Genomic DNA, 25761 nt, shown 5'->3' with positions numbered 1-25761 from the left:
ACCGCATAATCACTAGCATCACAATGATCTCGAACGGAAGCTTCCCATCTGGGGGTTGTATGATTGGAGCTGAGATGAGTGCCTTTTGAGGGTGTCAACGGCTTTGTGGCACTCATCGTTGAACTGGAAAGGAACCTCCTTGGCAAGTAGGTTCGTCATGGGTCTGGCGATTTGGGAGAAATTGGCAATGAATCGCCGATAAGCTTCGGGTTCCTTTCACGTTGGTGGGAGGCAGAAGTAGCTCAATGACTTCGATTTTCGCCTTGTCCACCTCTATTCCTCTTTCGGACACTAGGTGTCCTAAGACGATGCCTTCTCGGACCATAAAGTGGCACTTCTCCCAATTGAGCACCAGGTCCTTTTCTTGGCATCTCTGCAAAACTCTGTCCAGATTGATTAGACATTGATCGAAGGTCTTTCCATAGACTGAGAAGTCGTCCATGAAGACTTCCATGCTCTCTTCGATCATGTCTGAGAAAATGGACATCATGCACCTTTGGAACGATGCGGGCACATTTCAAGACCCGAACGACATCCGTTGATAAGCGTAGGTTCTATAGGGGCATGTGAATGTGGTCTTGCTTTGATCGTCAGGGTGGATGGGAATCTGATGGTAACCATAATAACCATCAAGGAAACAAAAGTAGGAGTGCTTCGCCAGCCGCCCTAACATCCCATCAATGAAAGGCAACAGGAAGTGGTCCTTCTTTGTGGCCTTGTTGAGTTTTCTGTAATCAATGCACAAGAAGTTGAGGTCGGCTCTGTTCCGTATAAGACCGATACCGTCCTTAAGGGTGGGTCCCGTTTTAAAATAAAAAAATCTTGTTGCAGTGTGGCCGGCCTGTTGGTTCCCCTCCTAGCATCCGCTCGGCATGTATCAGTTGCAGCAAGGAATTGTTTTTTTATTCGTTAAGACCCGGTCACAAGCTTGAGACCGATCTCTATTGGTTTTTCCTTAAGGTCGACCTTAATGTTGCCTGTGTAAATGTATGAGGGCGACCTTAGCAAACTTAAGACCCCCCCCCCCCCCCCCCCCCCCCTCCCGGCCATATTTCCTAAACTACGGATGCCCTAAGAGGACGTTTTGATGAGTCCTCAAGATCCTCCATAGATTAATGTTTAGTTATCGGTTGTGTTTTTTGAAACCTTTTATCATGCGTTGGATTATAGATGTTGAGAATTTTTTTCCCAGGTTAGGTAAAGATGTAATGGTGAGCGATTATGTGCATCCTTGGTTCATGAAACGACCGCGTTAATTTTGTCCCTTTTATTAAAATAAAAAAACGCTCAACAAGCCATCAGTGGCGAGCAACGGCGTGACATCTTCGTATAGCTACCTCATAACATTTGTCCACCATTTGCAACGTTATTGACAGCACGTTCAGTCGTTCAGACAGACCGAATCAACGAAACAAAAGCCACACTGCACATTTCCAATCTTGACGAGGCGCACGCACACAGGCACAGAGAGTCGTAGGATCTCTATTCCGACGAGCCAATGATGGCAACATCTGCGTGGATCAAGCAGCTGCCCTTCACGAGGTACTGATCCTTCACCGACTTCACCTCCACGAACTTTGCCCATCCCCAGCCGTCGCCCTCCTCCGTCGCCACGAACTGGCACTGCCCTGCACCCACACATTTCCCAAACCCCAACAGCGGAAGCGCCCGTATAAATAATCGGCGGCAACATCTGGATGATGCATGTTTCAATAGTTACACTTTTATTTGCCTATTGATCGTCTAATTTGCTGTAGAGTTGTTCGAGTGGTTAATGTACAATTTTTTTCAATTTGATACCCGTCTGCTGGTCGTGAACTAGCAATTTTGTTTGCTCTTAATGAAATACGTGCTCAGTCATGTTTGCTAGAAAAAAAAAGGGTTGTTTGAGTGGCAAACCTGTCATTGTATTGCGATTGCAGGTCACCTGGTCTTTGATGGAAAGACTGAGTTCTACCGTCATTCCTGATCGCTGGAAGGAAGCTTCAGGCTTGGACATGTGCAGGTAGAGGGAGAGGAATTCCCCGCTGTCGTCGATGCCGGAAGGGTACATTGTCAGGTACCTGAACAAATCGAATAGGATCACAGGACTTAGCTCATCATGGGTCAAAAGGGTTAAAGAATGTGTGTGTGTTAGGCATTATCGCCACTGGGATGCTTGTTATATTTCTCATGTATCACTTATACAGGCGTCAGTGATTAGTAGTATGCAAGTATGTGGTGCAGGGGTAACCATACTACCATTTGCAGCCACCGATCTCAAACTCTGGTGAGTAGCACCGTCCCTTCAGGGCCAAGAAGTCATCGATGACCCAGGTGTATGCTTCCCGGGCGCTGAAGCCGTTTGTCTTCTGGACATGCACTTCTGAACTGTGGTTGGCCTTAGCAGTGGTTAGACTGATGAGCTCCACGCCGAAGACGCAGCTATCGCCGATGATGAAACCGGAGGAGGCTTCCTTCAGTGTCTCAACGGGAATCATGCATGAGACCCCGGATCTTTTGTTTTCTTCAGTCTGAAAGTGGTGGCTAACTGAAACAAGGCAAAGGAATTCAAGTATGTGTGGTAAAAGAAAAACTTTTTTCTTCGTTTAGGCAGCATATTAGTGAAGCAAACAGTGAGGTATGCTACGCGTGTATCAGGTTAGCATGTACTAGGTATTTGCAATAGTACATTCATGTTCTTTGTGCTTTCCGTATGCTTGATCGAATATCAAGAGCTTGAACGATGCTTCAACGACGATATCAGATTTCAGATCAGAAGTTTTTGACAGCGCAAGCATAAGGGAAACGTAGTCTCTTTTATCACCACGTTTCTGGTCCTTCAGGTTCAACTGCAGGTACCTGCAATCAGGACATGAAAGACTGCTCATCACTTCATCAGATGGTTGCATACTTGAACTGCATAGCATTAAGCGATTCTCCGATCATGCGACAGAAAACTGAAAACGGGTTTGAAAAATGTTCAGCTGAAGATCTAAAACGAGACTTTGTGATAACTAGGTATAAATAAGAAGGAAGAGTAAGTAGACTACCATTTAAGCCCCTTGATCTCAAAATATCCGGAGTTAGTCCATCCTTTTTGCTTATCAAGAAGCGAGGAGAATCCATCGATCCTCCATTTGAAGCTGCTCTTCTCTTCCATTTTAGGCGAAGCAGCCACAGCGGCCGCCTGTGCTGCCGGAGTAAATGGAACGGCAGCAACCCTTGAGGATTTCTTCTGGTTCTTGCCTTGGTTTGATCGCCCTGGAACCATGATCCAGAGGGTAAATGATCTTATTATTGTCAATATATCAGCAGAAAATAGTTGAAGCAAGCAGAAAAATAGCGAAACTGATGTTACCGCGAGACGAAGAGGCGCAGGCACCCATGATTATTGCTTGTTACAAGAGTCTCCCTAATCTTGTTGTTGGAGTATAAGTGAATTGCCAACCTCTCCCTATCAGCTTAAGCTTTTGGGTTGAATTGGTTGGAGCATGCAACTCAATATGGTATCAAAGCCAGAGATCCCGAGTTCGAATCCTGGCAGGCGCAATTAAATAAAATAATTGCAGCCCACTCCAATCTCCACGTATGCGTTGTTTCAGTACAAACCGGTGTTGAAGCACACTACATGTAGAATTCTTTGCAAGAATAGTTATATGTAGAACTCAGAAATTTTAGGGAAATGAGGTGAGGCTGCTTCTTTGAGGTTGGGACAAACGCAGGACAGGTCTACCTACGCCACAAGCAATTTCCTAGCATTGGACGGATTGAAACTGAGAAAAGGTACAAGGCTACGGCACCTAGATTTAATTTCAGCTTCATGACAAAAGAAAATGATCTCTTTGTTCTGAACAAACTTGCCCATATTAAATTTCTTATGTCATTAGCAAAGTCCCAAAAGTCCAGGTCAACTATTCTCAGATTACCCAATCACCGAGGCAGCAAATACCTCATCTATGCTTATCTTGATTGTGTATGTGTCGTCTACTCAGCTGAGAAGTCACCTTTGTTGATACCAATTTCCATATTTCGATTGAAAGTGAAGTGTGGGTATACTAATATTTGGAATATTTGACGGATGAAGCCTGAAGGTCTGATTTGTTCAGATATTTATCTTTCTTCACAAGCAGATGCCTTCCCAAATTCCAATGTTTCATGGTGACAAGAGGATACTTGTATACCGCTGGTCGCCTGGTCCTAACCATTAGTTGTATACTATTATTTGGAATCTTCGACAAATGAAGCCTGAAGGTCTGATTTGTTCAGATACCTTCCCAAACTCCGCTGGTCCTAGTTAGAACCACTCTTCCTGCTCTCATCAATCATTACAAGAAGATTTTTATAGTCCTTGAGAAGGTATTCAGAGGTACTAAAATAATTAAGTTGATTTTGTTGCTGGAGGTAACAAAGCTACATTTGTGTGATACACAAGTTTCATTATACTACTTAAGTCTTTGGAGATATAATCACATACTTGTGGCCTGAGTAGAACCATATTACTGGTTTTCCAGCATCACATCATGCGTCTTTTGAACATCGAATATCAAATAAACACATCGCGAGGCAGGAAACAGGAACATTTTGTGATTTGATTTCCCTGTGATGAGATTGACAAATTTGGATATTGCAGTTGGAGACAGTAGAAGAAACTGCTAGCAAACTGTTCGTTAAAAAATACTTGACAAGCAAACTGATCAGCATGTTGATGACCACTTTTATTTGCCATTTTACACACTTTCAGTATCGTCAGCACGAAGAAGCAAACAAATATAATACGCACAAACCACATAGCCACACGCAGTCACCTCTTCACCATTGCGAATTTGCGATTCAGCTCACACATACACTGTATTCTACTCCATCTTGGAGGAACCGACGATTGCAACCTCAGCTACAACGCAGCACTTGGTTTTGACAAGATAACCATTTGCCGAGTCTTTGAAATCCTCCAGCGAAATGAACTTACTCCATCCCCAGGTACGACTGTTCTTCGCAAACTGGCACCGGCCTGCATTTTCCCAATGAAACATGTCAAGAATATATTGTGATAATTAACAATCTGGACTTCGTCCAACGTGCAAAAATTTTGAGGTCCGAGAACCTGTTCCTTTCCGGTGCTTGTCAGTTTCTTGGTCTTTGATGTACAAAGTAAGTTCTACAAGGTTTGCAGTGTCCTTGGGCTGATCATTGGTCTTTTTAAGTTTCAGGTACAAGGAGAGGTGGTTCCCGTCGCAAGACGGATACATTATAATATTCCTGCAAAACAGAAAACATAGAACAATTTTGGAATTTTTAGAAAGTAGAAACTAGTTCCAGTCAGATGAAAATAATGGCGTTAAGTAATAATGTCAGGTGTTGGAAGCTGAAGATGATATATGTCACCATTTGTATCCGCCGACTTCGAACTCCGGAGAGTATCCCGGGTTCTTCAGTGCGAAGAAGTCATCAATATCCCAAGTGTAAGTTTTGGCCTCGTTGAAGATGCTCACCTTTTGGACAAACAGAGTCTCTGACGTCGTGTTGGCTTTCGAAGTGGTAACTTTGAGAAATTCAACACCAAAGACGCAGCAATTGCTGAGAAGAAATTTAGGGGACTGTTTCTTCAGTTTTCTAAGGGAAATCATGCATGAGATTCCGGAGCTTGTGCTTGCAGTCTGAAAGCTGTGGCTAACTGCGCGTATGAAAACATACTTAGTGCTAGAGGTTGCAAGTAATTGCTGACAGTGTAACCAATATAATCTGCAACTATACCTTCATGCTCGCTGTGCTTTCCGAAGGACTGGTCATATATCAGCAACTTGAAAGATGCATTCACAACAGTGTCAGGTTTCACTGAGCTGTTTGCCAACTCAAGCCTAAGAGAGACGTATTCCTTGTCGTCGCCGCTCTTCTTGTCCCTCGGATTCAGCTTCAGGCACCTGAAAACAAATCAATACAGAGCACTATGGATCTGCGGATGTTCTAGTCATAGGAACTGTGATGCAACAAAACAGTTCAAAAAAACAGTTATTCAGGTAACATACCAGTTATGGGCCATGGCCTCGAACACTCTTGAGTAGGTCCATCCTGCACCCTTGTCAAGGAGTGAGGAGAAGCCATCGATGCTCCACTTGAAGATCGTCTGCTCTGCAGCTGGAGAAGAAGGTGCTACCTTGGATCCATGGCCCTGCCCCAGCTTCGATCGGCCTGAAATAATAAACAGCAGTATGAAAGATCAAAACAACTGCTAAAGTTAGCGTTAAAACACACAAGACAAAAACGAGTACCGCGAGATGAAGAATTGCCCATGGTGGCCCTCCAGGCGTCGCTGCAGCCTGGTATTGCTGCTCTTGCTATCTGAACATGAAGATGTTCCTGTGCACTATATGTAGCAGAATAACGACATGGCGTGTGCCAGAAGTTCTCAGCAAACGGGATGAGGCTTCTGTCTCTCCTTGGAGACTCTGGAGCCTGCACAAGTCTATCACTAGAGCAAAATAATGCAAGAAGAGGAGTGCGTACGTCAGTGGCAATTTCTTAGCATTTATTTGAGAAAAGTCACGAGTCAACTTAACCTTTCCCTGGGATAACACAAAGCCCACAGATCAAAGACTTTTTGTCACGGTCATGTAAGTACCAGCTGAATTAAGGGTAAAGAATTCCTACTAGCTTCTTATGATCATAAATCTGTACATACGAACCTTGCACCAAAAGGTGGGCAGCCAGCGTAGCCATGTCACCGCCTTTTTCCGGCCGTCAGATCGGTCGGCCGGAGAGCTAGGATCGTGCCAATCTCGATCAGTTTGCAAAAAAAGAAAATCTTGACCTTTAGCAAAATCAGCTGTCCGGCCTCCTCTCTTAGGCTTTGTTTCAAAAAGGCTCTTTTTTCGAGAATACGCTGGAGAGCTGCGTATCATTGCATTAAGAAGAAAAGAAATGAGTTTTTTACAACGCGGGCCATAAGGGGCGCACGCACACCTCAACAAGCAAAAATAAGACTATACGGCACTACAATACAACCGAGAGGCTCATGAAAAAGCAGCCTAGCTAGGAACAAAACTACTCGTTCTCAACTGGTGAGGCCAACCTACCCCCGCAAGCTTGCTTGCACCAGCTCGAATCCAATTGCTTCCCTCTTCGAGAATTCCTTGAACAAGCTGACTCAAGCTCTGCTGGGTGCCATTGAAGACCCTGGCATTGCGCTCTTCCCAAATCATCCAAGACACTAGCATTACAGCAGTGTCTAGCCCCTTCTTATGTTCTTTCAACAACCCTTGCCGCAGGAGGAGCCACCACTCCAAAAAGTTGAGGCCCGCAGGAGACGGCGAGTTTTGGATCCCAAGAACCGAGAGCAAGGTATGCCAAACCTGCCGGGTAAAGCTGCAGGTGCAGAGCAGATGGTCAGCCATCTCCTCTTCTTGGTCGCACAGCCGGCACGTTGCATCGCTCGTCAGCCCACGATGGCGTCTCCTGTCTGAGGTCCAGATGCGTTGTCTGACTGCCAACCACATAAAGAATTTCACCTTCTGTGGCGCCCAAGTTTTCCAAATCGGCTTTGCTCCCTCAAAGTGGATGGTGCCTTGGAAAAACGCTAGGTAAGCTGATCGGGCAGAATAAGCAGCATCTGTAGTCCACTTCCACCTAATGATGTCCTCGACCCCCACCCTCAGCTCAACTGCTTCAACGATTTGCCAGATGATAAGGTACTCGGAAAAGGCTCTCACTCATTAACAAAATCAAACCGCAGTCCACACTTTCCGGTTTAGAAAAATTTGTAAATAAAACCTTATGCTGTTATTAAATCAAACCATATTGTCCGTTACTTCATTTAAATCAAACCGCAACCCATATTGTCTGTTACTTCTACACAAGCAACATTATACGTACAATTTGAACACCAAAATGTATTGGAATCAAAAGTTGTAGAATATAGAACTTGATCTAAAATTCAAAAACTACAACTTACCATTTTAAAATTTTAAAATTCAAAATGTTTTTGCAGTAATTTGAACAAATGCTTACAACGACCAATTGTACCTACAATTTGGAAACCAAAACATCTTCGAATCAAAAAATGATCAATACAAAATTTGCATAGAATTTAAAAATCTACATCTTTACTATATAGTATAATTTCAAATTAAACATATCTAAATAAATTTCAAATACAAAAATTGTTCAAAATATTAAAAACCTAAAGCTTTGCTATACTACCATTGTAAATTCAAAATGTTTTTGTTATTCATTCAACATAACACCTTATTTTGCTAAAAACATAATATTGTATTACCGTTCTTCTACGGCTTCTTATGCAACCTCCACAATAACACGGCATATTTGAATATAACCACTACTTCCTTAAAAACAAATATCACGTCTATTAATTGCCTCATAATTTCACAAATACATTTAGTATCCGACTAATTGTGCTCTGTCCTCCCTAATAAATTATTTTATCCCTTCTTTCAGAGTAATAAATACATCAACAAATATGATACCTCCTTTTTATACTTACAATAAAATATTACTTAAATAATAGTGTCATTACACTCAATATATACCAAGTGCAACAGCAGGCTGCAGACCATGACATATATGCAAAACTAATGAAACGTTAGATTTATCTCAACTACATTGCTTAAAAAATTCATTCATTTATCTGTACACAATAACTACTATATACATGAATTAAAGTCTGTATCAACTACAATACTGCGACATGGGATACTGGCCCCACACGGCAAAGCCGCGGGCCTTTCTAGTAAGTAGTGTTTTTAGACATTTGTACACAAACAAAACTTCGGATACTTACAATATATTTATAGAACATTGCAAAATAATATTATAATATTATTTAAAAAGCTACTTTTCACGGTAAATATAATCATATCATTATTTTGAAATATTCAAGTCAACACGTATAGTTGATGCCAGTATAAACTTTTGTTACCTATAGTGATGGCTTTGGACTTTGATTTGCACAATTTTTGCAGATAATAGTTCATCACAAATTAAACAAATGTATTATTGGTGCAATAACATATCAAATCGTTCACGTAGCCATCTATTACGACTAACCGTCCAAGGTCTGTGCGTCATGTGACTTCATGGCATGTACTGCTACAAGTTTAGGTCAACGCTCCTGCTGTTAGAAACAATACTGCCTTATGAAACTTCTTCTCTTACACCTAATTGAAGTTCTCAAATAACTCAAACTCTCCAAGTCAAGTCTTCTTAGCCCGGCAACCTAATAAATAGCCGCAAAGTTAGTATTTCTAGTCCAAACGATTGAACTATGTGTCCTTATCTTGAGATCGCCCCTACTAATCTCATGTCCCATTAAGCTACCTTGATGCGGTGTGCATCACAGGGACGTCACTACGTGAGTGTTATCATTAGTTCACAATTAATGCAAGTTTTATGTGAGTTTTATCCTCATTAAGTAAAATGTCACATAAGAAAAGGTGCTAACATGGTATGAAATTTATTAGAATTGAAAAGACTTGGGTTTCCTCCCTCAGAAAAAGAGAAAAGACTTGGGTTTCATGTGGATAAATTTTAGTTACCAAGACTTTGAAACTCAAATGAAACTCCAACTAAGAGTTATTCATTTCATTATCATACATTTTCACAATCCTGTGTGGCCATGGATAGTGTGGTAGTAATCAATTTAGTTGAAATTGCTAGTGGTTACATAATTCATGTGGCGCATTTAACCTCAACACTGTGATAATTAAATATATGGCTAGCGTATGAAATCACAAAATGAAACTACACATTGTGAGGGATTGTTTCATCGATCAAACTAAACATCTAGAGATGATGTGGCACTCTTGAAAATCACGTAATAAAACTTTGTATTGAGAATGGCCTTATATGCTCCTGCAATACATATATTCCCTCTGGTCATAAATACATGATGCTTTGAATGTTAACATGGTCTCCATTACATATTTTTTATCTCTATTTTCTGTTTGAAAATGCAAGGGTGTATTCCTTTGTATGGTCCTGAAAGAAATGGCAGTCCCTTCTTTAGCCCTGAAAAGTTCAAACTCCCTTTTTTTACCTATTTTTATCTTCTATCTCTTCTTTGGTCCTACCGTCAAGTGGGTCAATTAACTCATATGACCAGTAACTTGTGGTTTTTCACCGTTTTTTCCTTGACTAAAACAACCTTCAAATCACCTTCAAAATTCATAAACTTTTTACAGTGATACAACTAATGGAGATAAACCCATTTTGCAAAAAAAAAAACATATACAGCCCTTACGATCTTAAAAATAAATTAACCAAATTAGGATACTTTTTAAGAATATCTTATTTTTATAGCACAAAACTATTGTTCAAAAATTAACTTAATAATATTAGGAACTTTTTCAAAAAATTTGAGTATAGCTTTATGCCATAAAAAATCAGATAGTCTTAAACAGTAGCCTAATTTGGTGAATTTTATTTATAAGATCATAAATGCTACCTATGTTTTTTTTTTGCAAAATAGATTCACCTCCATCAATCTTATCATTGTAAAAAGTTTTATAAATTTCAAGGTGATTTAAATGTCATTTTAGTTAAGAAGGAGGGGTGAAAAAACACAAGGTACCCTTTTTTGCGAACCACAAGTTACCGTTCATGCGAGTTAACATACTTGATGGTATGACCAAAGAAGTGATAGAAGATAAAAACAAAGTCAAAGAAGGGAGTTTGAATTTTTTTTTCAGGGCTAAAGAAGGAATTGTCATTTCTTTCAGGACCATCCAAGTAATTTACCTAAAATGCAACCGTAGGTGGTTGAGCAAAATTTCAATATTATGAAAATGTTTTCACAATAAATTAAATATTCTATGTTTGTCTTGTTATTATTATTAATTGGAGACTCCAAGAAAATTCTCGCGAATATGAAAATAGAATAGACGAATCCTAGGAATACTCATGAAAATAAAAAATATCCACCCATCAATTTAGTATACTCTAATTATATAGTCACCATCGATAATAATAGATATTGAATTCATTGATCTTTCTAAATACACATTTCTAAAATTGTAAAATAATATAAATTAACGTTCATAAATCTGTATCTAGAGGTGGTAATGGATCATGACTCTAATATATCCCCTCACAATTCAACACAGCCCTTAATCACCCTTTAACTCAAAAATGTATAAAAAACATGGGTCCCTTTTTTGATCCATTTCTTGAAATTTACAGGCTAAACTGGCGGACTCCTTTCTTACCATCGAGCCCCATATTGTGTTAGTTTCATTTTTTTTAACAAGGTGTTAGTTTCATTTTATATAAATTTATACATTTTGTGTTAGTTTCTACACGTATGGCAGTTGTAAGGTCAGTCTCAATAGGAAGTATCATTGCACAGTTACCAAGACTGTGAACTAGCTAACCGAGTTGGAGAAGTGTCATGGTGATGACACTCCTCTTACATTCCATGACACTTTCCATTCTCTCTTGTGCTATGTCAGCAAATTTAATGCTCATAACATTTCTTGGCCTAGCAGGAGCGGTAGGTCATCGAAACAAGACATAGACAACCTTATGAGTCATGTACCATGATAACAGAAAAGATTGTGCGTAACTGCCAATCTTATCGAAGGATCGCAAGGTTCCATCTATAAACCGACAACCAGTTCGTATCACCCCATGGACTTGTGGGGAATCAGGAATTCAGGATCAAGACGGGGCTGTGGTTGTTGCTATGGTCACCCAGGTTTGATGCATGCACGGCAGGCACGCAAGGCGCGGCGCGTGCCAGCCAAGGCGAGCAGAAGCGCTCTAGTCTGCCGTGCCGGGATAGGCAACAGCAACAAGAGTTCGTGCCGGACGGGCTACAGTAACGGTCGCTGGCATTAGCGTCAAAGGCACCCAAGTGCAGCAAGCTTTCTAACTAACTTGATTGATGATGCCATATTATTGAAGTTAACTTCCAATCCAGTGTTTCACATCAGCAAGAGACGGAGCAGTAAAATTTTTGCCACTGGGTTTCCTCGTTGGAAACGAGGATCGAGAAATTCAGAGTACAAATCGAGGCGATTCCCGGTACATGAAACTACACCAACAAGCATGACAATCAAATAAACTGAGCACACGTACATGTTCATGCCTGAACCTTTATTTGGCATTGCGCACACCTTCTGCGTCTCGGGCACGAACAACCCCACGCTCACACACACTTAACCCTCTTCGCAGCACTGCGATTCAGACCATGCTCCACCGTGGAGGAACCAATGAATTCAACCTCAGCTTCAACGCAGCACTTGGTCTTCACGAGATAGCCATTCGCGGAGTTCTTGAAATCCTCCAGCGAAATGAACCTACTCCAACCCCAGCCAGGAGCATTATTTGAAAACTGACAACGTCCTGCATTTTTCCCAAGAAAAGATGTCAAGAATATGCGATGGTGAATGTCATCTGGACTCTATCCGTTGAGCAGGTTTCTGTACCTGTTCCTTCCAGGTGATTGCCGGTTTCCTGGTCTTTGATGGATAAGGTAAGTTGTACAAGGATCGAGGGGTCTTTGGAGAGATCATTCTTCATATTCAGGTACAAGGAGAGGTGGTTGCCATCGCGAGATGGATACATACTGATATACCTGAAAGTTGGACAACATGTAACAATTCGTTTCATGGTGCGTAAAGCAACTATCAAAGCATTGAACGGCCAATTTTTATGGTAAGATCTTTTTCTTCGAAATAAGATAGTATGAAACTACAGTTGAATTATTTAACGCCATTCAGTCATGTCAAGAATTGCAAGCTGAAGATGCCATCACCATTTGTATCCACCGACTTCAAACTCCGGAGAGTCACCCGGGTTCTTCAGCGAAAAGAAGTCCTCGATGTTCCAAGTGTAAACTTTGGACTCATTGAAGATGCTCGTCTTCTGGACAAACAGCGTTTCTGATGTAACGTTGGCTTTAGAAGTGGCAACCTTGATGAACTCGACACCAAAGACGCAGCTGTTGTTGACGAGGAAGCCAGAGGACTGCTTTTTCAGCGTTTCCAGGGGGATCACGTATGAGGCCCCAGCGCTTGTGCTTGCTGTCTGGAAACTGTGGCTTACTGTACACAAAGTGTTCAAAGCATAAATCGTTTCTCTTCTTCAGAATAAAGCATCTTTCCTTGATGCTTCAATTTCGACGATGACTACTCATGGTAATTAGCTAGATCATGTTTACGGTTTACCTTGATGCTCGCTGTGCTTTCCGTACGACTGATCATATATCAGCAACTTGAAAGAGGCCACAACGATGGTATCAAGCTTGACTGAGCTTCTCGCCAGTTCAAGCTGAAGAGAGACGTGCTCCTCGTCTTCACCGCCCCTCTTGTCCCTTGGATTCAGTTTCAGGTACCTGTAAACAAGTCACGGTGGAGCACTCAGAATCTACAAACGTTCTAGTTACTAGTTACAGGAAGCAGGAAGTTGAGAAGAGCAGTCTGCACTGCAGGTAAGCATACCAGTTCAGGCCCATGATCTCAAACACTCTGGAGTAGGTCCATCCTTCACCCTTGTCGAGGAGCGAGCAGAATCCATCGATGCTCCACTTGAAGGCCATCTGCTGGCTCTGCATTCCAGCTGGAGAAGGAGGTGCTACCTTGGACGCATGGCCCTGCCCCGGCTTCGATCGTCCTGAAAAAGCAATTCATCAGAAGATAAAACAGCAGTATGAAAGATGGAAAACGACAACTAAAATCAGCGCCGAAACGCGGAAGTAAAAACCGAATACCGCGAGAAGCAGAGTTGCCCATGACAGCCCTTGAGACGCCACTGCTGCCCTTCAGAGACGCCCCTTGCACTGTATATCTATAGTAGATGTAGAATGGCTTTGGGTGATGCCAAAATTTCTCTGCAAATGAGGTCAGGTTTCTGCATCTCCCTCGCCGTTGACATTGGAGTTTGGCAGGTCACGAGTGCAGAATAATGCAGGCAGAGGTGTGCGTACGTCAATGGCAATTTCCTAGCATTCGACGAACTGAAACTCGGTGACAGTACAAGGGTGAGTAGTTGGCGCAGTTGGGTCCCACCACACCAGAAGTGCCTAGTCGAAGTTCTTGTCCGTCCTCTGCGTAGCGCAAAGTGCCTGGGTCAAGTCGTCTTGCCCCCCGTCATCCACCAACCAGCCGCAATGCGAAAAAACAACTCGCGTGGGTGTGAATCGAATCCGTCTAGTCATTGTATCGTCATCTTCAAGAGTCACCTGCTGATGCCTTCCTCCAGTCGACCTGATCCTTTGTACTATGAAATAGTAGTTCTATGTATATAACCTATGGCAATGACTCAGGACTCTGAGTTACATAATTCTTGTAGATACTAGTTCATCAGAAAGCAAATGTAAGTTGGTAGCTCTGAGACTTTTTGTGGATGTAGAATCTCTTTGTTAGTTTGTTGGGCTATTTGGTGGGAGACAGGCGCCCAGGGCCTGCTCGCCAAAGTTTGGCGAGCGCGGGCCATCGTGCGGCCCGTTTACGAGGCCTGCTAGCGCGCTTTTTTCTTTTTTATATTTTTTAAAAATAAAAATTTCAAAAATATATGTTTGTTTTGAAATATTTCAAAAATATCCCCCGGTCGCCCCTCATAGGGCGACAGGTCCTAAGTATAATTTTTTTTCTTCAAATTTGCAACGATATCTCTGGAAAAAAAAGGGCCTGTTGCCCCCCCCCTCGGGCGACCGCTGGGCCCGGCCCACGGGCGCGGCAGTGGGGGCCTGTCCCCCCCCACCCCCGACGGGCGACCGGGGCAACCCCCCTATATAAGCTCCAACCCTCCCTTCCCTCCTCATTTGAGCCCGAAAATTCCACCAAAAATCCAGAAAAAAAGAGAGAGGTGAGGAGAAGTGAAGCGGCGAAACCCTGCCGGATTCAGCACTTGTGATCTGCATGTTAGTACATTTAGTTTATATAATTTTTTATTTAAGTACTACGCATTTAAGTAGGAGTAATTTAAGTAGGGGTGAGTAATTTAATTTAATTAGTGCTATAGTAGAACCATTTAAGTAGGAGTTTAATGATACTTTAGTTTGTAGTTACGTAGTAGTAAATTAGTTTTGAAAATTAGTACTATGCATTTATTATTATAATTGCAGTACTATTAGAGACGTGTTTATAAATTAATTATGATTTAGAATAGAATTTGGCATATGCAGTATAGAATTTGAGTGTCATCACGTAGTTATGAATACTTATACGTTGTAGTTGAATTTCATACTTAGTTTTTACGGATTATTGAATAAAGTAGTGAAGTAAAAAGTATAACTCGATAAGTATTATGTGATATATAGATATGTCGAGCAAAATGCAGTTTCAAGTATTTTATGGTGACTACAATGTTATGTATGGGCCAAATGGAGTAGATCTTTCTGTCTTTAAGTGCACATCTAGCGTCATAGATAAACCTCTGGAAAGGAGTTTTTGTTCCATATGTAAGTGGCTGCAGCGTGGGTTCCGTGTTGATCCGTTGACACATGTGATCACCGTCCAGTCTCTTGTTAATTGGGAGGTAGAAAGTGAATTATGAGAATTGATGATGATACACAGCACTGATGACTGACATAAGTACATGCAAACAGCTCTAGAGCGTGGGTGGCCTCTTACTGATAACAAGATGGGTCATGATATCAAGTATTATACTAGATTTTTTTTCGGTCCATGAAAATCCTCCACAATTGGAGGCAGTCATTGCCTTATGCTGCAATATCAATAAGGTACTTTCATAATTCTATTCTAATTCATAATTAATTTAAAAACAAGTATGTAATAGTACTGAAATTGTAATACTAAACGAGTGTTCTAAAGCACCAAATCTAATTCAGCTAATCCGCTAATTAAATTTAATTGTTATACAATATCAATGGATTCATACGGAAGTTACCAGTAGATCACAAGTACGCAATTCGGCAGAGCTTCGCCGTTTTTCTTCTCCTCACCCCTCTCTTTTTTTCTGAATTTTTTGGCTCAAATGACAAAGGGAATGGCGGCATATGGCGGCCAGGGCTTATATAGGAGGAGGGGACCTTGTCGCCCCCCCAACGGGCGACAGGCCCCTGTCGCCCCAGGGGTGGGCGACAGGCCCCTGTCGCCCGTTGGGGGGCGATAGGCCCTTTTTTTTCCAGGGACCTCGTTACGAATTTGAAGAAAAAAATTACACTTAAGGTCTGTCGCCCTATGGGGGACGACCGGGGGTATTTTTTAAATATTTCAAAACGGACATATATTTTTGAAATTTTTATTTTTAAAAAATATAAAAAAGAAAAAAACGCCCTGCTAGCGCTCCATGACTTCCCCATGGGCCGTGGCCTGTCTCCTCACCTCGCGCAGTCGCGAGTTTTTTTTATTTTTATATTATTTATTTTTTGATTTTTTAAAAATATATACTTCAATTTTTTTCAGATCTGGCCTCCTGTCGCCAGTTCAACTAGCGGTAAAAGCTTACCGCTGGATGAACCGGTGGTAGGGGCAATGTAGCCATGCTATTGCCGGTTCTCCGGCGGTATTTTTCAGACCTGGGTAGCTCACTTTTTAAAAAATCATAACTAACTTTTATGAATTTGGATGGACATAAACTTTATATGAAAATTGTAGATCCCTACAACTTTATAGTTCAAACTTTTTTTATTTGGAGCCATTTTGGTGCTCAAATAATCGATAAATGCTCCAGATCTAAAATTTAATTTTAGATCTGAAGCTTGTGACAATTATTTGAGCACCACGATGACTCTAAATGAAAAAAGTTTGAATTACAAAGTGGCAGATCTCGTCGAGCTCTACAATTTATATATAAAGTTTATCTCGATACGAGTTCATATAAATTAATTATGATTTTTTGAATGTGTGCTGTCCAGTGTTCATACTAAAATTTAAATTTTAGATCTGAAATTTGTGTCGATTATTTGAGCACCAAGATGGCTCCAAATAAAAAATATTTGAATTACAAAGTTGCAGATCTCATCAAGATCTACAATTTTCATATAAATTTTATTTTCATCCAAGTTCATATAAATTAGTTATGATTTTTTAAAAGTGAACTGTCTAGATCTAAAAAAAATTCCGTCGGATGAACCGGCGATAGCATCACTACAGTACCCCTACCGTTGATTCATCCGGCGGTAAGTTCACCGTAAGTTGAACCGGCAACCGGAGGCCAAATCTGAAAAAAAATTGAGGTATATATTTTTGAAAAATAAAAAAAATAATATAAAAAAAAAACTCCGCAGTCACGCACACGAAGGGTTACGGCGCCACACGCCCACACCACACACCTGGCGTGGCGGAGGGGGCGGGGCCAACCACCACGTACTCACCGCGCATGGCGTGCGGGCCCAGGTTTAGGTGCACCCGAAGATAGAGGCACGGCACCGAACGTCCGAACCCAACCCAACCACCGCGCCTGTGGCAATGATCTGATCTCGAGCAGTCGAGCGTCGTCTGATCTGATCCCCCCGTGCGCGCGCTCGCACAAGAGCGATCGATCATCGAGCAGAAGAGCAGAAAGCCAGAAACGCAGGCGGCCCACTGACCACCCGACCCGAGCGGGGAAGCAAGCTCCGGACCACGCGGATGGGCTCGGGCGACCCGGCGGCCAACGCCCTCCTCCCGCCCCTCCTCCTCCGCCACCACCCCGGCGCGCTCTCCCTCTCCCGCTCCCGCCGCGTCGCCATGGCGCGCGACGCCACCGCGGCCGCCGTGCCCGCGCTCCGCCCCGCCTGGCTCCTCGACCTCCTGCCGCTCCTCGTCGTCCTCCTCATCGCCGCCCACGTCCTCGCCCTCGTGCGCCCTCCCTCCCTCCCTCCCCGACCTATACATACCTCTCTCCCACCGCCCCCACCTGCTGCTCTGAGATTTGGGGAATAACTTTGGCTCGCCGTCGCAGGGATACTGGATCTACAGGCTCGCCACGGACGGGTCCAGGCAGCCCGCGCGGAGCAAGAAGCACTAAGGGCGCGGCGCCCGCGGCAGGATGTAAAGCCTCTCGAACATCGATGCTCTACGTGGAGGTTAATTATCCGAAGCTGAGGAATTCCTGATTATGCGAGTTGCTGCCTGCTGACTGCTAGGCTTAGGCAGCTGCTTCGCAAATGCTAATTGTCGTTGCATGCTGGGTGCTAACCTTGATCTGCTGCTCACTTTGGTGGTCTCTATACATAACTAGTTATACAGTCATCCAAAAAGCAAAGTTTTACCAATTTTGCCTCAATTTAGAGCATCTCCAAGAGTTTGGCAAATTCAACTTGGTAAATCTTGTGATTTGCCAACTCCCAAAACTATATGCCAAGTAAAAACAAAGCACATCTCCAATAGTTTGCTATTTTAGATTTGGCAAAATGAGAAAAGAAGGCCCAAAAGAAATAAAGATCAGCCATGTAAAATGTTCTCTTCAGAACAAAAAAGAAACAAAATTCTTTTCTGCCATGAAGGAAGACGGATTCTGTGGATACAAAATTCTACAGAACCCCTGAAATTAGCTGAGCAGCCTTTGGTTTTCAGTTCTCAAAGCTGGTAGTATTCTGGGCTGTGCCTTTGGACTACGAGGATGTATGCTTTATTAAGCGCTTCTTGCAGAGCAACCTGTATACGAATGCTGAGTAATCTATTTCTTGTTCTTGTCAGAATCTATGTACTTGTTGACTTCCAAAAGATACAACACAGATAAAATGTTTGAATAGCTAGTGGTGTTTTTTTTTTTGGCATTGGACAGTGTATACAGATCACAATTTTTTATATTAGCTGTACATAATTCCTATGTTCTCATTTGTTTAAATGGATGGTTGTACATCACTACATCAGAACTCACTCTATTCCTAGCAGTTTGACTAAAGAGTACCAGGATTCCAAACAAACACTCAAATGTTTTGTTCCCAGTCCTGAAATGTCGATATTTTGCAATGGAATAAAGATCAGGCATGTAAAATGTTCTTTTCAGAACAAAAAAGCTGAAAGATGAAAGCACTATAGAAAATGTTCTTTTCAGAACAAAAAAAAAAACCTAAACATCAACTGAGCTACATATAGGATCAGACATGTTCCATAGGAGTTGAGCAAGTCAGCAAACTGCCATTTGCACACCAGAACACTAACATTTTTATTAGGATTCAGAAGAAGAATGTGTGCATGTGCATCCACACCTCCCCAGCAAAGAGAAGCTGCTGTAAGGATACAAGCAGGCATTCAGCACCCTGGTTAATGAACTACAAAATTGGGAATCCAATTGAATCTGTAGGAAGATTGGGGCAGCATCATCTCAAGTGCATCCCATTGTCAATCAATGCGAACAGCACCATCAGGTCATGGTTCAGAACCATGTCCGAGTCCGGTTCATGGCTGAAAATGGTTCTGAAATTCAGCATCCGGGACATAAATCATAACGCTAGCGGCCCCAAATGCCTGGCACAGGCACAGCCGAGCCACAGATCCAAATCCAAGTCCTGCCTAGAGCCCAAGAACAATCACACGAGCAGCAGCAGTACCAATCCGAGCAGCTGGACAGGAACAAGTTCATCTCGCCCAAACAAGCTGGACAGGAACAAGTTTCAGTCCCAACATGTTGATTGCAAAACTTCAGTTCGGAATTCAAATCCAATCATGGTTTGGTAAATAAATAAATCGCCCAAATCTTGTCCAATCCTGGTCCCTGAACCCTAGCAAGATTGATCAAAGGACACGGCTCAAATCTCGTCCAATCCGTGATGATTCCTAAACCCTAGTAGAGAACACGGCAAGGGAAAAAGATGATGGATCATACCTGAACCCTAAACAGAGAGCACGGCGGCGTCGAGGATGATTCGTCGCGGTGTCCAGATGGAGTTCTTCGCGGGCGCGGGAAAAGAAGACCGCGTCTGTTTCTGCGGGAGAAGAAGACCGACTGTTTCACGCGGGAGAAGAAGCCTGCGCCGAGAGTCGCGGAGAGGTCGGAGAGAGCGATGCCAATTGTTTCCGCGCGCGCATATTTGCGCGTCCAACGCCAAGAATTTGCCAAGTTCCCAAAAATGCTAAGTTGGTTGCCAAATTGTTGGAGGCTGTTTTTTTTTCATTTGCCAAAAAATGAAGGATGCCAAACTCTTGGAGATGCTTGGTGGCATCAGGTTTGGGCCTTCGGTACAATTTAGCTTTGGTACCTTGCTTGCTGGCAGTTAATGAATAAAAATGTATGTCTGAAGATACTTGATAGATATTTGGGGGGCCCTCAGATTTGGACATAGATTTAGTCTAGGACATTGGATGGAGATACTTTGGGAATGGTATGGTTGGTGGATCGGGATTGGTTTCTTCACTACTCCTTTAGTGTGCAATTATTGAACCCTTTTTTTAGGAGAACAATTATTGAGCCCCACTGAATTTGGTATCTGCTTTATATCGGTCATGTTTTGTTAAGCTATTCATCAAAGTATCCTTCTAAAGATGGGTTTGTTTGTCTGAACCTTGGAGTAATAAAATGTTTCTGTTTGACACATGTTTTTAAGATGACTGTTAGATATTTGGAGTGCTTCATATGGCCCCCATCATTTTGCTTGCATTTGTTATGCATTGTGCTTCATAGGCAGTTTTGCATCTGGTAATAATTTTCATTTTTATTCATCTGTTGATCTGTGCTCCTTATACCCCATACTGTATTCACTTTGACCAAAGCCAAACAGACATATCACAATCAACAGAGCTACCCTTCACAAATCTAGTTTGTGTCTCAGTTTTAGCTGCTTTAATTGCCGAAATTTGTATCACACCTAATTTTTGAATATAAGTAGAGCAGGTCCTGAGATGAAACTATTAATTGTACCTTTAATGTTCTAACATTGATCACTAACCTCTTTTCAGCCCACATTTTACAAATGGATGAAAGAAAACGCTTTGCTTTAGCTGTATGTTATCTGAAATGAAAATGTAAGTGATCCTGGCCTTTGAAAATAGGGATTTGTTGCTCCAATGAAGTTAAGTTGTATTGTAACCTTGGCAAAGCCTAATTTTTCAAACCAAAATGGGTGGTTCAAACATCAAATATTGGTAACTTGTCACTTCATGTTATTTAACGAAAGGGATACCCTTTCTTCCATTGTACATTAACTAAGAAAAAGTTTATTTCTGGTAAATCAATAAGTTGACATTTCCTGTGTCATATAATTATGTATGAGCCTTCTGTATGTGGAAGAAGAGGTTTTTGGGTTTTCTTCTGTATTTTCTTAGATTGGCGCCACAAACTCATGAGACGATGAACTGATGACCATGATTAACACCTGTTTAGTCTTATTTTTTAGTCATGTTGTTATGAGTCTTTAAGTAATCAAGCAGCACAGGTTCCTGTGCTCTCATTCTTTGGCTTCTTGAACCTAAACAGCAGCCCAGCATAACATCATTGAAGCAGTAAATGGCACCCTGGCCAACTGCCAAATTTCACCATACTGCAAAGTCACTGTGTTCTGTTTCTGATTTGTCTCCTTTAGAAGATGTCAACAGGAGGGGTTAACATACTCTCTCGTATTTTCTATAGATTGTTATTTGTTTCAAATCTTCTTAGTGTTTGTGTAATACTACCTAAAATCAGATAACCTCTGAAATACCAACAGTAACTTGCTAAGTACTGCAGGCCTTCTGGCATTGATCGTTTTCATACATCTTGTTTCAGGTTTGCAGCAAGTGTTTGCCATTTAGTTCGTGCATCCTCTGCTTGTTGATCTCCAAGGTTCTCAAACGTCGGGTGATGGCTCGGCGAAACTCCTCCTGAAAGACCCGAAGACAGGGAACCAGATCCCTTCCATTGGTTTGTTCAGATGTTGGTTTCAAAAGTGACACTAGCTGATATGTGAAAGGTGGACCTCATGATCACAGATAGTTTTCTGTTGTTGAATAGGCGTGTCATCTTCGACGCCTCCGTGTAAAGAACAGTAGATAGACAGGTGTGCCGTTTCTTCTGTTGTGGGTTTGTGTAATCCCAGGAGAAGCATTTCCTTTGCGCAACCCAGAAACGGAGGAGTTTTCAGCCCCTCCCTGTTCCTGCTTCCAAGATCTTGTCTGAATGTAACATGGATGGCCTTTGTGCTCTTTTTGCAGTTCCGGATAGTCATCACATCCAGCAGCATATGCCCAGGTGGCAGCCTAGCTCAGCAGACCAGGAGTTTCTAAGATGCCTTGAGTACCTGCCTGGCATCTGTCACAGAAGTGTCGGCGACGCGTTGTTGGATGACTGACGTGGATCATCACACGAAAGGTGTGAGATCAAGGGCGTGTCCAACAGGGGGAGCGCACCTGTTCCTCTTTTCGATTCGACCGGTGGCCTCTCTTTGCGTGTTCTCCCTGGAAAAGAGGGTTCCGTTACGCCTTTTTGCCCTCGTGGGGCGGCACGACAAAGAGTACAAAGCGCAGGTAGACGCCCGCGCATCCCAGATTCGTCTCGAGTCAGATCTCCTCAAGAACATTTCTGACCTGGAAAGATGCAGCGGAAGAACCGAAAGAGCACGGCAAGGAACCCCAATCCCCCCGCCGTCCAGGTCCAGCCCAGACTTGCAGCATGTCCGTTATGTATCAGCCTGACACGCAGAATCGAAGCCCTTTTTTGCACTCAGGGAATGAAAAAATAAATGATAGAGCTACAGCCGATTAATCACGCGGCAACGCAGAGAAAGAGGTTTTTATCTGGTCATGATGTACAAAAGTTCATTACACATGGTGTGATCACAGCGGAGATGGATGTTTCTTCGTGAGCACTCGGGCTAACGGCAGACGATGCAGAGGACCACGGCGACGATGATGATCAGGATGAGGAGCGGCAGCGAAATGATCAGCACGAACTCCATCCGGTCTCCCTGCGAAATACGATCAAAGTTTACATTTCACGATTGGCAATATAGCAGAGTGTGCTAGTATCGTCTACATACAGTGGGTGCTAGTGCAGGTTTTGGGCAGATTCTACAATGAGTCTTATTCAGAATGGCATTCCTACACACACTGACTTGACCATAAGTCGCCACATCAGAACTTGTCGACTGTTCGGTGCATGAACAGAGCTTTACCCTCAGCAATGGCACGTTTTGCTGGAAAGGTACAGTATCGGATTCACCAATGAAATAACAATTGATGTGAATCGATTCTCCATCATTGTGGTGCTTTGGGTCAAATTAACATGCCTTTGGGTTTCTAGAACAGGACAGATCACAGAAGATTGCAGAAGCTATCATCTTTCCTTTTTCTCCCATCAGCCAAGTGCGCTGCTACCACCAGTAGGTTCCCTTTCCTCTGGCCTTGTAAGTCATGAGGTTATCAATCACTACTTCGCAGGAGTCAGACTTGGTCACTTAGTCTTACCTAGATCACTCTACCAGTCAGCAGATGAGTCTTGAATCTGGAGGAGCTTTGTCCAGAATAATAGAGGGGCACAGTTCTTGCTCCCTCAACTGCACCATTTCTTAACCTAAGCCTGAATAAAATATGTTGGAGCCTGGACCCAGCTAGCGACCTTCTATTAAATTGAGAGTAAGTTGTTTTGTTTCCCACTGAAAGCTACTCAACTCAATGAAAATTTCGTGCAAAACCTAGTACTCCCAGCGTTGATCTAACATGGACGTCTTGGGCATAGCTGATTGCAGTCAGAAGGCACGCCCAGAGTCGCCGAGGCACGGACAGAAGCACGACAAAAGGGTGATTCTGTTGAGACTTGAGAGCCAAAGCTGCTGCGAGGGAGAAGCCACAGCTACAAATTCAAGATTCTACTCTACGAGGCGAAGCGGAACATGATTCATGAAGAAACTCTCTCTTGGAGACTCTTGATTCTTGAACCTACACGATCGAACGAGTGGCCCCTGAAACCGAGGTAGGTTGGGGGCAATCGTTGCAGACAGCACGCGAATCCTCGAAATTAAGGGCAAGGGGACAGAGTGGAGGGACCGGTGCGTACCTGCGCGGATCGAGCTGATCTTGCCGGAGACGCGAGCTGGGGGGCGGAGGCGACAGCGCGCGGTGACGGGGAGGAAGAACGGGGCGAGATGCCAGACAGCCAGAGAGACGAGACGGGGAGAAGGCGATGGCCGAGAATATGCAGCTCTGGGTGGGGTGGGACCGTGGGAGTGGGAGCGCGTTAAATTAATCGGTCGGGGGAGGAAGAAAACCCCAAGCGGAAAAACGCGTGCCACGCGCCGCGCCAGCCGTAGGCCGGGCGCCTGAACCGCTGGACGGCGCTTGCTTGACAGTGAGAGTGAAGCGAGGCCAGCTATAGCGAGCTGATCTGATCCTCCTCGGTGAATTGACTAATTGGCCATCACGTCACTCATCCGAGATCACAAGCTTATTACAGCATACTAGCATAGCACTGAGTACTGTGCTCATCTCTGTGGCCAGATCAAAAAACTCCAATCCAAAGCTCGAGAAGGCTCTGGTTGGTTCCTTCGTTACGAAGACACGCTAGTGAACACGATGGTGCGTCTGATGATGCGTTTGGAGTCGGAGTAGATAGAGAGAGAAAAAGGGAGGAAAAAGACAGGAGAGGTCCAAAACTAAATCAATACTCCAATCACAATCCACACCAGACCACCGACGCCAGTGGATACACACTCACGCACGAACGCTACTTATGCTGTGGTTACAAAAAAACAATCGGGTGTGCGGGTGAACGGAACGGGCGACGGCGAACGCCCGCATGGCGTGCGCGGTGGTGCGATCAGCGGCAGATGATGCAGAGGATGATGGCGACGATGATGACGAGGGCCACCAGCGGCAGCGAGATCACCAGCACCAGCTCCATCGGCGCGCCTGATCCGCGGCCGCGCGTGCTCGGGTATACTACGCGACGGCGACGCGGCCGAGCTGCAAGGGGAAGACGATGGAGTTAGCTGGTGTTCGTAGCGGGAGCGGCGGCGTTGTTTCTTGGTGGCGTGCGCGGAGCTGCTGATCGCCGGCTCGAATGAAAGCGTGGGGGGCGATCGGTGCAGGAGTTTGATCGGGCCGGGGTTCCTCTCCTGCCGTCGGTGAAGTTAAATACTCCTACGACGACGAGGGGGAGTTGGAAGAGAATCGAAGCGGCGAAAGGTAAAGCGAGCCACGCATTCGCGCTTTCGGCCTGCTTTCCATCATTCCATCTCCAAGAAATTGTCGTCGCGAAGCATCTGAGCCGCGCTAGCTGGACGCGTCTGCTAAGCACACGGAAGAAGGTTGTGTTAGAGAGAGAGAAAGCAAACCAAGACCGCCATCAAGATCGAGAGACACTGGAAAGCTGGTGGTCTGGCCAGGGCGAGCGGAGCGTGTGCTTCTCCGGCGCGTGTGGTGGTATTCAGATTCGATGAGAAACGTTAGTACGCGGGCGTATGTGAAACCAAAAGCTGCAAAAAGCTTTAAAATAAAAAGGTAAAATAGCTGATTTGATCTCTTAACTTTTACTTTAAGCTCAAATTCTCTACCTCAACTATGAAATTGGTCAATCTAGATCTGGTTTAGATGCAAAATTTATAATTCCAAAATTATCACATCGAGTGTGTGTGGTACATAAATAGAGTATTAAATCTAGACGAATTAAAAACTAATTATATAATTTGCTTGTAAATTACGAAATGAATCTAATGAGCTTAATTAGGTCATGAGTAGACACTAAATTGCTACAGTAAATATATGCTAATGATGGATTAATTAGTCTTAATAAATTCATTTCGTAGTTTACAGGCATCATTTGTAATTAGTTTTGTAATTAGTCTATGCTTAATACTTCAAGTGTGAAAAATTTTCCTTTCAAAAACTTTACATGGTGTATCTAAACAAGGTCCTAGTTCTCATACTTTCTAATTGGGCTTAATTTCATCTCTAGTCATATGTGACATGCCAA

The 25761-nt window shown here is 43.3% G+C and overlaps 4 protein-coding genes and 1 long non-coding RNA gene across 11 annotated transcripts; 1 reads left to right on the top strand and 4 right to left on the bottom strand.

The window, feature by feature from the left end:
- Nucleotides 1-1336: 1336 nt before the first annotated feature.
- Nucleotides 1337-3368, bottom strand: LOC120687245. The gene is made up of 6 exons (XM_039969234.1): nucleotides 3341-3368; nucleotides 3033-3243; nucleotides 2672-2841; nucleotides 2242-2530; nucleotides 1900-2063; nucleotides 1337-1628 (listed from the first exon to the last, which is right to left on the bottom strand). The coding sequence occupies exons 1-6, from the start codon at nucleotides 3366-3368 to the stop codon at nucleotides 1483-1485; spliced, it is 1008 nt and encodes a 335-aa protein (XP_039825168.1). The 3' UTR covers nucleotides 1337-1482.
- Nucleotides 3369-4621: 1253 nt separating this feature from the next.
- LOC120687515 lies at nucleotides 4622-6471 on the bottom strand. The gene is made up of 6 exons (XM_039969528.1): nucleotides 6249-6471; nucleotides 6006-6168; nucleotides 5734-5900; nucleotides 5365-5653; nucleotides 5084-5238; nucleotides 4622-4990 (listed from the first exon to the last, which is right to left on the bottom strand). Exons 1-6 carry the CDS (start codon nucleotides 6268-6270, stop codon nucleotides 4836-4838), a joined length of 951 nt encoding a protein of 316 aa, XP_039825462.1. The 5' UTR covers nucleotides 6271-6471; the 3' UTR covers nucleotides 4622-4835.
- Nucleotides 6472-11917: 5446 nt separating this feature from the next.
- On the bottom strand, nucleotides 11918-14171 carry LOC120693254. Its single transcript, XM_039976661.1, has 6 exons — nucleotides 13700-14171; nucleotides 13431-13602; nucleotides 13158-13324; nucleotides 12746-13034; nucleotides 12417-12565; nucleotides 11918-12333 (listed from the first exon to the last, which is right to left on the bottom strand). The coding sequence occupies exons 1-6, from the start codon at nucleotides 13719-13721 to the stop codon at nucleotides 12137-12139; spliced, it is 996 nt and encodes a 331-aa protein (XP_039832595.1). The 5' UTR covers nucleotides 13722-14171; the 3' UTR covers nucleotides 11918-12136.
- Nucleotides 14172-17377: 3206 nt separating this feature from the next.
- Nucleotides 17378-21960, top strand: LOC120689700. Of its 3 annotated transcripts, none has more exons than XR_005681390.1 (3): nucleotides 17378-17735; nucleotides 17839-17962; nucleotides 21583-21960. XR_005681390.1 is itself a non-coding variant. In XM_039972083.1 (3 exons), the coding sequence occupies exons 1-2, from the start codon at nucleotides 17526-17528 to the stop codon at nucleotides 17902-17904; spliced, it is 276 nt and encodes a 91-aa protein (XP_039828017.1). In that variant the 5' UTR covers nucleotides 17378-17525; the 3' UTR covers nucleotides 17905-17927; nucleotides 21583-21960. The 3 variants fall into 3 exon arrangements, 2 of the variants coding, with proteins under 2 accessions (XP_039828017.1, XP_039828015.1); XM_039972083.1 differs by having other exon boundaries at nucleotides 17839-17927; XM_039972081.1 differs by lacking the exon at nucleotides 21583-21960 and having other exon boundaries at nucleotides 17381-17735; nucleotides 17839-18746.
- LOC120689701 lies at nucleotides 18641-25188 on the bottom strand. Of its 5 annotated transcripts, none has more exons than XR_005681394.1 (4): nucleotides 23848-25188; nucleotides 22203-22759; nucleotides 19708-22104; nucleotides 18641-19603 (listed from the first exon to the last, which is right to left on the bottom strand). It is a non-coding gene; the product is annotated as an uncharacterized LOC120689701 (long non-coding RNA). The 5 variants fall into 5 exon arrangements; XR_005681392.1 differs by having other exon boundaries at nucleotides 19708-22250; nucleotides 22380-22759; nucleotides 23848-25187; XR_005681391.1 differs by having other exon boundaries at nucleotides 19708-22759.
- Nucleotides 25189-25761: the final 573 nt, after the last annotated feature.

Source organism: Panicum virgatum, chromosome 9N (genome assembly GCF_016808335.1).
Source record: "Panicum virgatum strain AP13 chromosome 9N, P.virgatum_v5, whole genome shotgun sequence".
NCBI classification, from domain to species: domain Eukaryota; kingdom Viridiplantae; phylum Streptophyta; class Magnoliopsida; order Poales; family Poaceae; genus Panicum; species Panicum virgatum.
The sequence above is the reverse complement of the archived record's forward strand: the minus strand, read 5'-3'. Positions and strand labels throughout refer to the sequence as shown.

Excerpts from the sequence above, each read along its gene's own strand:
- LOC120689700 (XM_039972083.1), top strand. The coding sequence starts at position 17,526 with ATGGGCTCGGGCGACCCGGCGGCCAACGCCCTCCTCCCGCCCCTCCTC. Across the intron at positions 17,736-17,838 it reads CCGCCCACGTCCTCGCCCTC|GGATACTGGATCTACAGGCT; the intron begins GTGCGCCCTCCC and ends TCGCCGTCGCAG.
- LOC120693254 (XM_039976661.1), bottom strand. The coding sequence starts at position 13,721 with ATGGGCAACTCTGCTTCTCGCG. Across the intron at positions 13,603-13,699 it reads GGGCAACTCTGCTTCTCGCG|GACGATCGAAGCCGGGGCAG; the intron begins GTATTCGGTTTT and ends TTGCTTTTTCAG. Across the intron at positions 12,566-12,745 it reads GAAGTCGGTGGATACAAATG|GTATATCAGTATGTATCCAT; the intron begins GTGATGGCATCT and ends TCCAACTTTCAG.
- LOC120687515 (XM_039969528.1), bottom strand. The coding sequence starts at position 6,270 with ATGGGCAATTCTTCATCTCGCG. Across the intron at positions 5,239-5,364 it reads GAAGTCGGCGGATACAAATG|GAATATTATAATGTATCCGT; the intron begins GTGACATATATC and ends TCTGTTTTGCAG. Across the intron at positions 4,991-5,083 it reads CAAGCACCGGAAAGGAACAG|GCCGGTGCCAGTTTGCGAAG; the intron begins GTTCTCGGACCT and ends GGGAAAATGCAG.
- LOC120687245 (XM_039969234.1), bottom strand. The coding sequence starts at position 3,368 with ATGGGTGCCTGCGCCTCTTCGTCTCGCG. Across the intron at positions 2,842-3,032 it reads GAGATCAAGGGGCTTAAATG|GTACCTGCAGTTGAACCTGA; the intron begins GTAGTCTACTTA and ends TCCTGATTGCAG. Across the intron at positions 2,064-2,241 it reads GAGATCGGTGGCTGCAAATG|GTACCTGACAATGTACCCTT; the intron begins GTAGTATGGTTA and ends CGATTTGTTCAG.